At 36.1% G+C, this 18,137-nt stretch overlaps 1 protein-coding gene across 2 annotated transcripts in view; it reads left to right on the forward strand.

Moving 5' to 3' along the window:
- The first annotated feature begins 1,777 nt into the window (after positions 1 to 1,777).
- The window catches only part of LOC111148086 (KIAA1841 ortholog), a 53,025-nt gene continuing 36,665 nt past the window's right edge, over positions 1,778 to 18,137 (forward strand). The window contains exons 1-5 of one of the 2 annotated variants that reach the window (XM_022504482.1): positions 1,778 to 1,938; positions 10,249 to 10,435; positions 11,255 to 11,348; positions 13,277 to 13,515; positions 17,273 to 17,331. In XM_022504482.1, coding sequence (XP_022360190.1) covers positions 1,789 to 1,938; positions 10,249 to 10,435; positions 11,255 to 11,348; positions 13,277 to 13,515; positions 17,273 to 17,331 — 729 coding nt within the window. In that variant the 5' untranslated portion in view covers positions 1,778 to 1,788. The remainder of the gene's footprint in view (positions 1,939 to 10,248; positions 10,436 to 11,254; positions 11,349 to 13,276; positions 13,516 to 17,272; positions 17,332 to 18,137) is intronic. The other variant, XM_022504483.1, reaches the window with a different exon arrangement.

The following is an 18,137-nucleotide window of genomic DNA, read 5'->3' on the forward strand; positions in this document are numbered from 1 at the left end:
GAGAAGAAAATGTTATTAAGAAAATAATAAGGAAGAGCAAATACTTTTAGAGTACTGTACCAAAAAAAGTGTGGGTATAATTGGACTTGCACAGTTCAAACCTGTGTTGTTCAAGGGCCAACTTACTCAGTAACAGCTATTATGCGTTCTTACTCCGTCCCTCCCTCCATGGCCCTCTGCTTTGGCTCTCAGCAAATAATATTAAAGTTACCTGTTTGACTGCTAGTATCCCTCACCAGACCATAAACTCTTTGAGAATGGGGACCATGCCATATTTATTGGCTTATCACATATCACTAAATGTTCATTGACTTATCACATATCACTAAATGTTTATTGAACTACATCCATTTGGGAAGCCATCTAGAGCCTTTTTTAAAATGATTTTATTTGAGAGAGAACTTGTGCAGGATTGGGGGGGTAGAGGGAGAGGGAGAACCAGACTCCCCACTGAGCAGCAAGCCCCATGCAGGGCTCCATCTCAGGACCCCAAGGTCATGACAGGAGGCAAAGGCAGATACTTAACCCACTGAGCCACCCTGGCACCCCTTATTTATGTATTTTAGAGAGAGAATGCATGGGGAAGGGGAGGAATTGGCCCTGAGGGAGGAGAGAGGCAGACTCTCCACTGAGATCATGAATGGAGATGAAATCAAGAGTTGGACCCAACTGACTGAGCCACTCAGGCACCTCTAGAGCCTTTTTTTTTTTTTTTTTTTTTTGGTAATTTCATTGCCTGAACATACTGGACACCCTTGGTAGCTGGATATGTTATTACAGGACTCCTGGATTGACCTAGAGGAGGATGTGGTGGGTGGGGAGCCAGGTTAACAAAGCAAGAGAAGCCTCCGTTGTAGGAGAGAGGGAGGGAGAGAGAGAGAGCCGAAGAGTACGCACACACCTGAGCGCGCTTGAGCCTGCGCTTTGGCTTTTTATATTTGAGTGGTAGGGCGTGTTTGGGTGTGGGTAAGGATTAAATTTTATCAGGTCAATTGTCCTGTTTTTTTTCTGAGGACAAGGAAGAAGAAACACTTCAAAAAAAGTTGCTTCAAACATAGAGAAATAACTGATTATAATTGTTAATAGAATGTCCCACCATTTATAACTAATAATCACATGGCACAATGACAATGATTATGCTTATCATATAATGTCAGAGTAACTTGTTTTTAAGTTTCATTTGATTACATTAGTAAAAATTAAATATACTCAGCCTTTATTGTAGCATGGACCTTCACTCACAGAAGAATAAACCAAATACTGCTTAGGACTAGAATGAAATTACAATTCTTTTTAACCAGGATATATTTTTGTTGTTGTTTTTTGTTTTTAGTTAAACTCTACCATCCATGAATTGCTAATCGAGGCATAAATCAAACACACTTAGGGATTTTTTTTTTAAAGATATATATTAGTCAACTTTTCCCTCAATGTTTTATTATGAAAAATTTTAAACATATAGCAAAGTTAAAAAAAATGTTATAGTGAACCCCTATATACCTACCACTTATATTCTGCCATTAATATTTTATTATACCTTTTTATCAGATAATTTATCCATCTGTCCATCCTATGTGTCTATCCATCCATCAATCCATAATATTCAAATGCTATAATATTTGAAGAGATTTGAGCTGTATATTCTATTTATTTTAGGTCAGTTTTATTTTTCCTTTACAGGTAGCATATAATTCTTAGGAATAAATTGTAACTGATTTATAACATTCTAAAAACTCTTGGATTTCAGATGTAAATATACCTGTTTGTCTTTATTTCTAGTTCTAAAAGATGAGTCGTGGATATTCAGAGAACAACAATTTCTTGACCAATAACAACCAAATGGTGTTGGACATGATCCTTTATCCATTAATTGGAATCCATCAGACCATCAACTGGGAAACTGTGGCAAGGCTTGTGCCTGGATTAACACCCAAAGAGGTAAATAACCATCCCCTAGATTGTTTTTGGAAAAATCAGAAAATGATCAATTTAAAGAAACATCTTCTAAGAAAGGAAAAAAATTTTGAGTCTTATAAATTCATGTGCATGAATACTGAATGTGCATATGATATGATTTGACTAGATACAAACTACATAAATTACATATTAACCAACCTGGTATGTTTAAATTCAGTTGTTTATATAACAACTGAAAATTCACTAATATCTAATTTTAAGTAACAGAATTGATACTGTAAAATTATGGGTAGATAAATTTTTTGTAAATCAAATTATATATTATTGGGGCGCCTGGGTGGCTCAGTGGGTTAAAGCCTCTGCCTTCGGCTCAGGTCATGATCCCAGGGTCCTTGGATCGAGCCCCGCATCGGGCTCTCTGCTCGGCGGGGAGTCTGCTTCCCCCTCTCTCTCTCTGCCTGCCTCTTTGACTACTTGTGATCTCTGTCTGTCAAATAAATAAATAAAATCTTAAAAAAAAATTATATATTATTAAATCCCTAATGCTGTGCTTCTCAAACTTGAATAAGGAACGGAACTTTTTTTTTTTTTTTTTTAAGATTTTATTTACTTATTTGACAGACAGAGATCACAAGTAGGCAGAGAGGCAGGCAGAGAGAGAGAGGAGGAAGCAGGCTCCCCGCAAAGCAGAGAGCCCGATGCGGGGCTCAATCCCAGGACCCTGGGATCATGACCTGAGCCGAAGGCAGAGGCTTTAACCCACTGAGCCACCCAGGCGCCCCAGGAATGGAACTTTTTAAAGGAAAAAACTTGAAAACTCCCAGTGTTGACTTAAATTATTTTTATTATAATATAAATTAAATGTGCACTAACAATATTAGTTGTAAACACACCTATACACCTTTAAGCAAATTTACATACAGTGGACACAAATGAAACCTAAAAACAACAAAATTCAGACTAAAAATGGTTACCTAATGTGGTAAGTGGTAGTGTTTTGCTGAAGTTAAATTGCTGATTATTAAGCAAATATTGTATGGTCAGTTGTGGCACATAATTTTTTGCATTCAGCCTGTATTGCCATGTGCCTTTCAAAGACTTTATTCTTTTTTTTCCCACTTTTCCCTATTTAACCTACTATGAAGCCTTACATTGTACCATGAGGTTATGTGCCTTCCCCGGACACCAGTGTCTCTCTCCTCTACAGAGTCCCTTCCCTACCTTTCGTTTTAAAAATTAGCCTTAGACATTCAAAACATTTCTTGGTACAACTTAATTGTAAACAGAAAAGCAAATAGGAACTGAAATACTCTGTCATCCCGATGATTTAGGTGATTTTATTAATTTTATGCTCAGAATCAAAACTTAAAATCTAATTCTTACATTCTTTGATTTCTGGTAATTCATCCATGAAACCTACTTTGAGAAACACCTCAGAATTTTTGCAGTTAATAGGAACTCTAAAGTGGGTGAATCATCTCAGAGTTCCCTAGAAGTAGAAATGACATTAATGATTTTTCCCCAGTAGTTTTTGTTTTGTTTTGTTTTGTTTTTGACATAGAGAAAGACACAGTGAGAGAGGGAACACAAGCAGAGGGTGTGGGAGAGGGAGAAGCAGGCTTCCCACTGAGCAGGGAGCCCAGTGTGGATTTCATCCCAGGACCCTGGGATCATGACCTGAGTGGAAGGCAGATGCTTAACGACTGAACTACCCACGTGCCCCTCCCCAGTGAATTTAAAGCATATTCACCGTTGCCCTGGTCCATCATATACACTGAGTAAATACTTGCAGAAAGTTCCACCATCTTTTTTTTTTTTTTTTAAAGATTTTATTTATTTGAGAGAGAGCAAAAGCAAGAGAAAGCAGCAAAAGCAGGGAGAGGGGCAGAGGGAGAGGGAGAAGCAGACTCCCTGCTGAGCAGTGAGCCCCTGACAACTCGAAGTGGGGCTCCATCCCAGGCCCTGGGTTCATGACCTGAGCCCAGGCAGACACTTAACTGACTGAGGCTCACACGCGCCCCCCAACATCTTCTTTTACAGTCGAGAAAACCAATACCCACAAGAAATTACTTGCACTCAGTTATGTTATAAGTCTTTGTGAAATGATGAGCAACTTTTTTTTTTCACTACCTAATTTATACTTTTTCACATTTTTTTTAAGATTTTATTTATTTATTTGAGAGAGAGAGAGACAGAGCAAGAGGGACACAAGCCTGGAAGAGGGAGAGGGAGAAGCAGGCTCCCCGCTGAGCAGGGATCCCAATACAGGGCTCGATCTCAGGACCCCAGGACCACAACTTGAGCCCAAGTCTGACTGAGTCACCCAGGTGCCCCTTTTTCAAACCTTTTGGTTAAGTTTTGAAACTTGTTAGGTTTTAAAATGAGGCAAACTGTGAATTCAACTACTGTTTTGACTTTTTATTGTGAATATCTTCAAACATATAGAAAAGTTGAAGGAAGAGCACTACACCCCTATATCCTTACGTAGATGCCCTATTTGCTTCATCTCTTTATGAAATTTTTTTCTGCAGTATTTTAAAGAGAGTGTCAGACACCGTGACACTTCACCCCATAGACTACAGCATACATCTCCCTAAAATAAGGACATTATTTCATAACCACAGTACCATAGTTGAACCCAAGAAATTAACAATAACTCTGTCATATCATCTAATATTCACTGTGTATCCAAATTCACCCAATTGTTGAATTTTTTTAACTAAAATACTACTAAATGTAAATCAGATTATGTCTAAATAGTGTTAATTTTTAAATAATTCTTTAAATATTTATTTATTTGAGAGAGAGAAAGAGCACATGCATGCACACGAAAGAAGGGCAGAGGGAAAGAATCTCCAGCAGACTCCCTGCTGAGTGTGGAGCCGCTGCAGTGCAGGCCTCAATCTCACCACCCTGATATCTTGACCTGAGCTGAAACAAAGTCAGATGCTTAACTAACTGAGCCCCCCAGGCGCCCCTAAATAATTTTTCCTTACTAAACAAAACATGTCCTTAAAGAACACACATACGCACACACAAAGGAAATAAGTGAAAAATCAGAATGATAAGTCTGATCCTATCTAACATAAGTTGTTAACAGCTTGTATATATCCTTTCAGATACTTTTCTATACATGTAAGAATTGTTAAGATGGGGCGCCTGGATGGCTCAGTGGGTTAAAGCCTCTGCCTTCGGTTCGGGTCATGATCCCAGGGTCCTGGCATCGAGCCCCTCTTCGGGTTTTCTGCTCAGAGAGGAGCCTCCTTCCTCCTCTCTGCCTGCCTCTCTGCCTACTTGTGATCTCTGTCTGACAAATAAATAAATAAAATCTTTAAAAAAAAAAAGAATTGTTAAGATGGACTTAGAACAAATTCACTGTTTTACTGCTTTTTCACTTAGCGTATTATAGACATCTTTATGTGTCAGTTAATAGACTTCTGCAACATTTGAGCTATATCATAATTTATTAAACCAGTCCCTTTTGTTGGGTATGTAGGCTATTATTTCCAGCTTTTGGCTACTACAAATACCACCGTTAAAATATCTTATTCTTCTTTCCTTAGGGGATAATGCATTTTTTTTTAAAAGATTTTATTTATTTATTTGACAGAGAGATCACAAGCAGGCAGAGAGGCAGGCAGAGAGAGAGGAGGAAGCAGGCTCCCCTAGAGAGCAGAGAGCCCAATGCGGGGCTTGATCCCAGGACCCTGAGATCATGACCTGAGCCGAAGGCAGCGGCCTAACCCACTGAGCCACCCAGGCGCCCCGGGATAATGCATTTTTAAGGCTTTTGTTATATATTGCCAACTGGAAGGGCCATCAGTGTTATATTCCAGTCAACATAGCTGAGTCTTGATCCCTGTACTTTTTATATCACATATTATTTGTGTGTGTGTCTTTTCAAAATACGTGTTATCTTTGTTGCAGTTTTAATTTACTTTAAATCCTAAAGAGATTGAACATTTCATATTTTATTGTACCATGCCCTTTTTCTGTTTGTGAATTTGCTTTGTAACTAGTTTTTTTAAAAGATTTTATTGATTTGAGAGAGCAGAGCTAGAGAGAGAGAGAGATTATGAGCAGGGAGGAGGCACAGAGGGAGAGGCAGACTCCCTGCTGAATAGGAAGCCCAATGTAGGACTCCATCTGTGAACTCTGGGATCATGACCTGAGCCAGAGGCAGACAGTTAACTGAATGAGCCACCCAGGCACCCCAATGTTTTGTTACTAGTTTTAAATAATGGTTTTCTATATATTAAATATATTAACCCTTGATCTAGCTTTTACCAGTTTTTTTCCAGCCTATTAAGTTACTAATGATAGTCTCTTATATATAGATGTTTAGAAGTTTTAAATGTTTAATGTAAAATCTGTGGATCTTTTACTTTGAAATCTGCATTTTTTTATCCTGTTTAAAAAATCCTTCTTACCTGAAGGCTATGTATAATACATAGTTACTTAAATTTTCCTGATTACTTTTATTTTCTACATTTAAATCTTGACTCCACCTGGACTTTGATTTAGTTTTAACATTTTTCCAAATGACTAGTTAATTGTCTCAACATTTATTGAATTTTTCATTCTTTTTTTTCTTTTCAAAATTTTTATTCAAATTCTAGTTAGTTAACATACAGTGCCGTATTGGTTTCAGGAGTAGAACTCAGTGATTCATCACTTACATACAACAACCAGTGCCCATCATAACAAGTGCCCTCCTTAATACCCATCACCCATTTAACTCAATCCCCCACCCCCACCCATCAACCCTCATTTTGTTCTGTATCTTTAAGAGTCTCTTATGCTTTGTTTCCCTCTCTTTTCTTTTTTGATCCCTCCCATATGTTCATTTGTTTTGTTTTGTTTTGTTAAGATTTATTTATTTTAGAGAGGGAGCACTTGCAAGGAGCAGGGAAGGGTTAGGAAGAGAAGGAAAGGAAAAGGGAGAAAAGCAGACTCCCCACTGAGCAGGGAGCCAGAGGCAGCTAGATGATGTAGGTAGCTATAATGATGACATCATGACCTGAGCCAAAATCCAAGAGTTGAATGCTTCATGACCGAGCCACCCAGGTGGCCGCATCTGGTTTGTTTCTTAAATTCCACATATGAGTGAAATCCTATGCTATTTATCTTTTATTTATTTCATTTAGCACAATACTCTCTAGCTCCATCCACATTGTTGCAGATGGTGAGATGTCATTCTTTTTATGGCTGCATAATATTCCATTGTACGTATGTATGTATGTGGGTATATATATATACATACACACACAAACACACACACATACATACCACATCTTCTTTATCCATTCATCAATTGATGGACATTTGGCCCCTTTCCATAGTTCAGAGAATATGGAATAATTTCATTCTTTATTACTGGTTTGAAATTCAGATAGATCTCTTCCTACATTTACTGTTCTGATCTATTGATCTCTTTATCTAATCCTGTTGACAGTCCTGTGTTCAATTATTTTCGATATTGCTTTAGTATCTGGTAGACAAAAATCTTGTGTGTGTGTTTTTTAAGTTTCTTGAATGTTCTTTCAGTCTCCTGGGTTATCATTTTTTTTCCACTTTGATGATGATGTGTTGGTATTTTGAAAGTGGAGAAAAGGCAGATTAAGAGTTAGCTGAAATAATGTATCTAATTTTTCCAAAGTGACTACACCATTTTACGTTCCCACCGGCAATATCAGATGGTTCCAATTTCTTCACATCCTTGTCAGCATTTTTATTATCTGTCTTTTTGACTATAGCCTCCCTAATGGGTATGAAGTAGTAATTCATTATGATTTTGATTTGCATTTTCCTGATGGCTAATGATGTACAGTATCTTTTTTTTTAAAGATTTTATTTATTTATTTGACAGAGACAGAGATCACAAGGAGTCAGAGAAGCAGGCAGAGAGAGAGGGGGAAGCAGGCTCCCTGCCGAGCAGAGAGCCCGATGTGGGGCTCGATCCCAGGACCCTGAGATCATGACCTGAGCTGAAGGCAGAGGCTTTAACCCACTGAGCCACCCAGGCACCCCTGATGTACAGTATCTTATCATGTGCTTATTGGTCATTTATAGATCTTCTCTGAAGGAATGTCTGTTTAGATCCTTTGCCCATTTTTAAATTGGGTTGGCTTATTTTTTTCCAAAAATTTTTTAACATTTTATTTTTAGATAATCTCTATACCCAGCCATGGGGCTTGAACTCACAATCCCGAGATCAAGAGTCACATGCTTCACCAACTGAGCCAGCTAGGTACCTCTTGTCTTTTTATTATTAAGTAGTAAGAGTTCTTAATATATTCTAGATGCACATCTCTTATCCAATATTTGACTTGGAAATATTTTTCTCCTATTATGTATGTTGTCTTTTCATTTTCTTGATGGTGTCCTTTGAAGCACAGAGTTGTAAATTTTGAGGAGTTTGGGTTTATCTAATTTTTCTTTGTTGCTTGTGCTTTTAGTGTCATGCGAAGAAACTGTCACCCAATCCAAGATTATTTTCTCCTAAGAGTTTTATAGTGTTAGCTCTAATATTTAGTCTTCGATCTATTTTGAGCTAATTTTTGTATGTGCTTTAGGTAGAAGATCCAGCCTCATTCTTTTACATCTACATATCATGTAATTTTTGTTTAAACACAAAGAACATTTTTTAAAAGATTTTATTGATTTATTTATTTGTCAGAGAGAGAGAGCACAAGCAGGGGGAACAGCAGGCAGAGGAAGAAGCAGGCTCCCCGCTTAGTGAGGAACCTGATGCAGGACCTGGTCATGACCTAAGGTGAAGACAGAAGCTTAACTGACTGAGCCACTGGGTGTCCCAAACAAAGAACATTTAACAATATATTTTAAATTATTTATAGTTCACTTGCTTCTTTGTTTAAGCAATCATGTATTCATTTCAAAATTCATAATTTTCTTGTTTTTACATATTAGAAATCGCTGTAAACCTTGTTGGATAAATCTACATTCATTTTCCAATATAGCTATACACTTTACCTAAAATATATCAAAGAAGAGATGCCTGGGTGGCTCATTCGGTTAAGCCGCTGCCTTCAGCTCAGGTCATGATCCCAGGTTCCTGGGATCGAATCCCGCATTGGTCTCCTTGCTCAGCAGGGAGCCTGCTTCTTTCTCTGCCTTTGCCTGCCACTCTGCCTGCTTATGCTCACTTGCTCTCTCTCTCTGACAAATAAATAAATAAAATCTTTAAAATATATATCTATATATATTTTATAATCTTTGATATCTATATATATAGATCTATAGATCTATATAGATAGATAGATATCAAAGAAACCTGTGTTTTAAAAGCCTACCTATCACTTTACTTTCTCTGTGTTACAAAAAGTAAATTCATTTTGAAGGAAAAACGGATTCAATAAACCCATTTATATTTTTTATCTTTGTCAACTGATCATAAATGCAGACCATAGGGAAATATGACTGATAAAGGTATGGGGCGCCTGGGTGGCTCAGTGGGTTAAGCCTCTGCCTTCAGCTCAGGTCATGATCTCGGGGTCCTGGGATCGAGCCACACGTTGGCTCTCTGCTCGGCAGGAAGCCTGCTTCCCCTACTCTCTCTCTGCCTGCTTCTCTGCCTACTTGTGGTCTCTCTGTCAAATAAATAAATAAAATCTTTTTTTTAAAAAAGGTGTTTTTCATTTTCCTATAACAGGATAAATATATTATTCCATTGGGTTAAAGTGTATTTTTAAAAGTTCTTTGGGCTCCAGGGTATCAGAATTAGTTACTCTTGGTTTTGGCTTAGATGACCATCACAGGGTCATGAGATCTGGCTTCGCAGGCCTGCTTAAGATTCTCTCTCCCCCTCTCCCTTTGCTCCTCATCTCCCCCCCCACCACTACCACACTCCCTGCTTACACACATGCGCATATGCTCTCTTCCTCTCAAAAATTTTTAAAAAAGAAAAAAAGTCAGAAGCTTTCATTTAATTTTCTAGTATTACCCAGCAGATTGGAATCCACTTGTAGAAAATGATTATAGAAAAATAACACCGAACAGAAGGCAAGAAATTAATCTTATTTTTTAATTAAGAAAGACCTGCATTTCCAGGTGCCTGGGTGGCTCAGTGGGTTAAGCCTCTGCCTTCAGCTCAGGTCATGATCTCAAGGTCCTGGGATCGAGGCCTGTATGGGGCTCTCTGCTCAGCGGGGAGCCTGTTTCCCCCCTCTCTCTCTACCTGCCTCTTTGCCTTCTTGTGATCTCTCTCTCCCTCTCCCTGTCAAATAAATAAATAAATAAATCTTTAAAAAAAAAAAAAGAAAGAAAGAAAAGAAAACAGACCTTCATTTCCTTCCTTTTATGTCATTACAGTGTGCAAAAAGGTTTGATGAACTGAAGAGCAGTGGAAGTTCACCTGTTGACAACCAGTATAGTCCCCTAATGGCTGCTGGAGAAAGTCCTGTGGAAACTTTAGCCACGTATATCAAATCCTCCCTTCTTGACATGCAGGGAGAATTTCAGGAGACTCTGGTTGGTCCAGATGCAATTTCCAAAACTGGTAAGGTTTGAAAACAAAATGCAGTACTTGTCCTTATGATAATTTTGCAAAATATGCATTTCAATCAACTTTATTTTTTAAAGGCTAATATAAACATTGCCAGGAAATCTATTAGGATGTATATCTTCCTGATTTTTAGAAATGTGTCTTTGCTATCTGAAAAATGTTTTAATGTTAATATGCAGGTCAAACACTATCACCGAAAAACCTTTCTATTATATCAAAATTTACTACTCCAGTCTGTTAGCCTAATTATGTCATAAATTTAAAGAGATTTGACCTACACTTTCTACTTAATTTTTTTTACTGAGAAAATGTGGCTTGTTCCTCATATTAGCTACCTTTTACGTAGTCAACATTAGCTTCAAATGACAACATTAGCTTCAACATTAGCTTCAAATGACAGAGGATAGAAAAGATGTTTTCTGCAGTTGGAAATAATAGCTGATATTTTAGAAACCCTGAGTGTACTGAGTGATTTAAATCTCAGCAGCAGCAGTCAGAATACTGATATGAGAAATTGCTTCAGAAAGAGAGAACTCTATTGTTAGCTTTTGAACACTTGACCCCTGTCCATTCACACCACATCGTTTTTTAAATCTTCAGTGTAATGTTAGCAATGTGTGATCCTTTTTTCTACTGTTTCTTCTGTATACCTTTAGAAATATTAAGGGATAATGCCACCTAACAGAGTACCAACTTTAACTAGGCTTGGAAACCATGCATTTACATATAACCATTCAGTAAGTAAAAACCGTTCTCAGCTAGAAACGCTAACCTCCCCCTTTGTTTTTGTATGTGTTTGTTTCTGTATTTAAGGAAGACATAGTATAGCTTCCACAAGGAATTGTTCTTCAGAAAGTGAAAATTGTACTACTCGTAATGGTGGAGAAAAGACTGAAGAATCTGAAGGGTAGGAGGCTGGTTCTTTGCTGGATAAGATTTAATATGGATATCAACTTTAAGTTATAAAATATATGATTGGTGATTGTATACATCAGTTACCATAATTTAGGAATTTTACATTACACAATTGTTCAAATTGTTGGAATAAAGGGTAGTTCATGCATTGAACTATAACAATTGCTTGATGGCTAAATGTGGCTTATTCATGTTATAATTAAATGGGACTACAGTTTTCCTTTATAAAAATTCATTTTCATATTTGTAAATATTAGGAATACCCTCTACTAATATAAAACTTTAACCAAATTTTAAAACCCAAAGAAGAATATCTTCCATTAGTTTACAATTTTTTAAAACTAGATCTATATTTTAGAGCCATTAGACTATAATTCTCATTATAGAAACATTTAAAAATTAGAATACACCTTTCAGTATATTGCAAGTTTTGATTGGTATGTTTTACATATAATAAATTAGACATATTTTAAGTATTTACCTTGATGAATTTTAACAAATGGGTACACCATGTAACCATCACACAAAGATATAGAATATTTTCATATCTGAAAGTTCCTTTCTGTATTGTAATAGTTTTATTCATATATAATTCATATGCCATAAGCTTTACCCTTTTGAAAAAGTTCTGGAGATGGATAATGGTGATGATTGTACAACAATATGAATGTTCTTAATGCCATTGAACTGTACACTTAAAAGGGCTAATATGATAGATTTTATGTTATGTGTATTTTACCACGATAAGAAAAATTCACCCTTCTGAAGTGTATAGTTCAGTGATTTTTAATTTATTCACATAGATTTTTAACTGATAGTTTTGTTTGTGTAGCACAAAAATTTATCAGATAATTTTTTACTGGAGTTATCTGGTATTTCATATTACAGACCCATAAGCCACAGAAACATGCTTCGTTATAGCACCCATTACCTGCTTGTATTTTGACTGTAATTTCTTTGGAAGAACAATTTGCAAACTTACTTAAATTCCTTTGACTGTAACAAGAATGTTGGTTAATAATCCTTGTTCTGGTAGCCCCGTTTTGTTTCAAATGTTATTTTTTTGTATTAAAAAAAGGTAATTGAACACATTAAATTCATATTGTAGGACAGTGTATCTCTTTCTACTTATTCTCTTTTGTAATACTGTGAAGGTAGTTGTGCATCACACTGATACTGCTTTTTGAGGTGATATAATTTTCAAAGGAAAGTAAATTCAAAGAGTATATAATTTTTGAAGCAGTAGTTCTGATGCATTATCTAAACTTATTCTTAAATTATTTTTAAATATGTTAATAAACACATTGTAGTCTTAAGAATCCTTTTAACTACATTTACTAACTTATATTTGATGAATGTCTAGAAACAAAGTTTCTTACTGTTAAAAATAACTATGTAGCCATTGCTAGTTTTTTTATTCTTTAATGAAAGATTTTACGTGTTTTTCCTATTTATTGATAGTAAGAAAATTTTAGTATTTAGTCTCTACTCATCATACCCATAACCATGTAAAAGTGCCATTTTATGTTCTTCATAAGAATTAGAAGGTATTATTTAATTTTTCTTTGTGAATTGGTTTTATTTTTAAAAATTTTATTTACATATAACTTGAAAAATAAACTTTAAACCACGTAAATTAGAGTCCTATAGTAAAATATTTTTGTTTTTCTAAGCTCTTAAGTTATTAAGCTTAATAATCTTAAGGTCACTAGCTTAACTAAAATGAGTCAAAAACCTAAGATATAAATCAGATTAGCAAGACACTTAATGAAAAATTCCGAAAGTCAAACCCTATAAAATTGATTTATGGTCAAAACTTCCAAAAACGTCTTATTCTCATACTTCCAATAAATGTCAGTGTTCTTAGCTCCTCTTCTAGAACTCTAATAATTTCATTTCTGTGTAACATTTTTTATGAAGGCCAAACATGGTGATCCATGTATGTGATGAAGCAAAAAACTTGAAAGAAGATTTTATTTGCCCACGAGATCTTTTGATATCAGAAATGAAGTACTTTGCTGAATATTTATCTATGGATGCGCAGCGCTGGGAAGAGGTGGACATTTCAGTTCATTGTGACGTTCACATTTTCAACTGGTTGATAAAGTATGTTAAAAGGAACACTAAGGAGAATAAAGATTGTGAGATGCCCACTTTAGGTAAAAGACAATCTATTGCTTATTTTGTGGTGAAATTTATGTGTCACCTGGTAGTTGCTTCAGGCCAAATGTGCAATGTGGAAAATTATTTGGACATTAGTATTTATGCTCAGATTAGTAACCACCTTTTAAGAAACTGATACCTCATTCTTTTTTAGTAGATTATAGTGAATGGATGGCAAGTGGACAGGTCTCTAGATCAGCGGTTCTCACTGTATGGTACATGGACCTCTGGTATCCTAGAGATTTTTTAGAGGATTCACAAGGTTAAGACGATTTGCATTATAATACTAAACTGTTAGTTTTTCTCTGTGTTGACCTTTGTTCAGATGGTACAAAAGTAATGGAGAAAACTCTGGGAGCTTTAGCACACATGAGGGCAAGGATACCAAACTGTGCTAGTAGTCACTGTATTCCTCAATACCACATGCTCATAGTTAAAAAGGAAAAAAAATGAAAGAAAAAATTCATTCTCACTTTAAGAATAACCTTGATAAAACAGTGAAAATTATTAATTTTATTAACTCTTGACCCTTGAGTATGCATCTTTTTCATGTTCTGTGTGATGACACAGGAGGTGCACTCATGCTTTACACCGAAGTGTGATGGTCGTCTGGAGGAAAAGCACTTGTGCAGTTGTTTGAGTTGCAAGCTAAACTAGTGGCTTTTTATAAAGAGAAAATCACTTTTCCTCGAAAGAATGATAGGCAAATTATGGTTATTCAGACAGGCATTTGGCAGATATTTTCTTGAAGATGAATTGAGGGAGTTGATCAACTAAAGGGAAACAACTGACAGTATCCATTGTCAATAATAAAATTCAGGGTTTCAAGTGAGAATTGGAGTGTGGAAAACTTGTATCTGCTTCCATGTGCTTGACAGTCTCTCCATATTTACAGACTTTTCTGATGAGACTGGTGGTAATTCTAACAAATGTGATTTTTAAAATATATATTGTACAATGAAATGTTTCAACATTTGGAAGGTCCACATAACTCAGTGAACCAAAATTTTCCAAATGACCAATGTGTGTTGTTAAAATCATACCTGGGTTAAAGATCCACTGACAGTGCAAGATAAGTCATTGGACTTTGAGATAACTGAACAGGAAAAGTTCATTGATTATGACTTCAGATTCCATTGCAACTAACCTTTAAAACTACCAGTTGTTGAGTTTTGATGTAACAGCAGAGAAGACTACCCACAGATTGAATGTAGAAACAAACAGAATCCAGCTGCCTTCTATTTAAGTCAAGCATTGAAGAAATTTGCAAAAAATGTCAGTGTTACTCTTCTGGCTAATTTATATTTTGGAAAATGTGGTTATTTTTCATAAAATATGTTACTATGTATTGAGTCTATTATTCTTTTAAAAGGAATTAAGAAATATTTTTAAATTTTCCCTGTTTTAATTTATGATAAATTATCATTATGATAAATAAATTATTAAAAATATATAAATAAATTATGATAAATAAATTATCAGTATCAATACTGATAGGTGTAACCTATCTAAACAAAAAAGGGGTCTTAATATCAAAAGTTTGAGAACCCGGGGGCACCTGGGTGGCTTAGTGGGTTAACGCCTCTGTGTTCGGCTCAGGTCATGTTCCCAGGGTCCTGGGATCAAGCCCCGCATCAGGCTCTCTGCTCAGCAGGGAGCCTGCTTCCCTTCCTCTCTCTCTGCCTACTTGTGATCTCTGTCAAATAAATAAATAAAATCTAAAAAAAAAAAAAAGATTGAGAACCGGTATTCTAGATGAAAGGAAGAATAATTACTAAGTAATCTTTAGTTGGGTATGGACTTGTATAGGAAATCACACATGTGGTTTAATAAAGTCATTCCATGTGTAGAGTATACTATTTATAGCAGTACTAAAATATTTTTTTAATCTTGTTAGTAAATAAATCTGTAGTGACAATATAAAAATTTTCTGAAGAAATTTCTAATTTATTACATTTTAGTGACCAAATTAATGGAAAAAAGTTTCTAGTGGCTCTTAAATAAAAATTACAAGTTTTCCAAATGAAAATTTTCAGCCAGAGTCCAGAGATTCCAAATCACCCAGATATGATATGTATATGTGAAATAAAAAATCAAATTATGCAGGGAGAAAAAAAATATTGTTTGATGTAGCATATTAATGCATTTAGTAAAGTTAAAAGAAGTGGAGCGAAACCAGTCACTCTGTAATCAGTGGCTCCAAACACAAACTTTTATAAAAGCAATCTTTAGGGGCACCTGGGCCGCTCAATTGGTTAAGCATCTGACTCCTGATTTCAGCTCAAGACGTATCAGGGTTGTGAGACTGAGTTCCACGTTGGGCTCAGCCCTCAGGGAGGAGTCCTTTTGAGAATCCCTCTCTCTCTGTCCCTCTGCCTCTCCTACTTGCATGTGCATACCCACACTAAATAAATAAATAAATAAATAGATACATATTTTTAAAAATAAATAAAAACAGTCTTTATTCTAACCAGGAAAACCACCAAAATGTTTAATTAAATCTCTGATAATGCAGACAGTGGGTCTTAGCTGGAATTATACTTCCCTGAGGGATTTTTCACTAACTCCCTCCTCCCTTCACCATTGCTGTTTGAGAGCCTTTAACCTAGAAGTAATATTTAAACAAAGATTAAAATTACTTATTTTAATCGTTGTCTGTATAGTCCTTTATTTAGAAGGATTGTCTTAATATATAATGCAAAAAAATCATAGTTGTTTTGTTTTTTTTTTCTTAAATATACCTCATAGGAGATGACTTGGGTTTACGAAAATAATAGTGTCAGCTGAAATTCCCCTTTCCCTGGTTATGCCTCTCAATGCCCACCTCAGCCTGCCTTTAGGAAGTAACTTTAGCATTTCTGCAATAATAAATTTTATATTATCTTTCAGAATCTTTTAATATGTGTTCATAACAAGCATTGTACTGCTTTTGAAGTAACTTCGCTAATAACAAGTGCCTTCATTAATCATTTAGAAGATTTTCTCACGATTTTTTTATGTGATGAATTGGTCTCAATTTTAATTATCTTTTTCTCTGATTTAGTTAAGGAGAAAAGTTTGCATGTGTCATGTCTTTAGCTGGAGTCTTTTTTACTTGATATTGATGATGTTCTAGAATATAGGTAAGGTTTGGTGGGGTGAGGTCCGGGGCCGATGACCAAGAAAGAATTCTTGAGACATCTTTGGTGCAAAATGGTAGTTTATTAAAGCACGGGCACAGGACCCATGGGCAGAAAGAGCTGCTGCCCCTGGGTTGTGAGGGGTGGCAGGGTATTGTACCATGGGGGTGGGGGAAGTAAGGAAAAGGGAGGTTTCAATATGCTAAAGAGGACCTACAAGATACCAGGATACCAGAGGCCTTGCCTTTGCCAAGGTGGTTTTGCCCTCTAGCAAGGTATTAACATTAAGATGGGTGGGAGATTCCTAAAGAATGTCACATATGTCCCACCCAGGGGTGGGGGTGGTAGTGGGGAGGTTGCAGGGTGTCGGCTTTTGCTTTGTCCTCAGCCAGCCTTCTGTTCCCTCTTCAATATGAATCTAATTTCGGGGCAGATTTACTGTGTGCTTTTTCTATACTGTATATTTTAACACTGCATTTTCTTTCTTTCATGTATCTAAGCTTTATGATGTAGTAAGGTTATAATAAATTGCTCTTTTAATGTAACATCCTCTGTTAAGGTGAGAAGGAGCCTGTTCTGAGGTGATTGAGGTATAAATCAAAAGGAGAATTTAATTTTTTTCTTTTTTTTTTAGAGCCAGGAAATGTCATTTCAATTCTTATTTCTTCAGAGTTTTTGAAAATGGATTCATTGGTAAGTATTAATAAAAGATCCAAGCTCTTTTCGGGGTGCCTCGGTGGCTCAGTCAGTTAAGTATTGACTCTTGATTTTGGCTCAGGTTATGATCTCAGGGTTCTGAGACTGAACCCTGCATTGGGCTCCCCTCTGGGCATGGAGCCTGGTTAAAATTCTTTCTCCCTCCCCCATCTCTCCCTCTGTTTAAAAAAAGAAAAAGAAAAAAACACTTTTTTATTCACCTATGTTTAATTTAACATACAACTTGATTTTTTCTTCCAGGGTTTAGGAATTTTTAAGACATCTTACTAAAATAGTTGTTAAGAGTATGATTTCATAACTGAACTAATAGGGGTTTGCTCCTTGGTGAGGTACAGAGACTATATAAGGTGGAGTTGTCACACAAAGGAAACCATTTGCAGCAAATACAGAGACCACAGGGAACAACTTCCAAAACCAAAGCCATCACTCCCAAGCAGCCGTGAGCGTTGCTTTTATTCAGGGTTTAGGATGAATATTCATAAAGGCGGGCTCTCATTGCAGGTAGAGGAGGGGCATAAGGTACTAGCGTCCTATGCTAAGTTAATGAAGCTTGTGCTCTTCCTAGGGTGGAGACTTTAATATTACAATGAAACAGAGGTAACTGGAAGAGGGGGAAGGGATATGGGCATAAGCTGGAGGAGTCCTCAGCCTTGTTTACTTTGGAAACTGTACTGGGAGTTTTTACCACGGATTTGTTGTCTCCAGGCCTGATGGAGACTGTTTTTTCATTCCATTGATTCCCTTAAAATTCTTAACTACTGAGGTTTTTGTATTTCTTTGTA

Source organism: Enhydra lutris, unplaced genomic scaffold (genome assembly GCF_002288905.1).
Source record: "Enhydra lutris kenyoni isolate GAN:26980312 unplaced genomic scaffold, ASM228890v2 scaffoldscaffold18, whole genome shotgun sequence".
In the NCBI taxonomy this organism is placed as follows: Eukaryota; Metazoa; Chordata; class Mammalia; order Carnivora; family Mustelidae; genus Enhydra; species Enhydra lutris.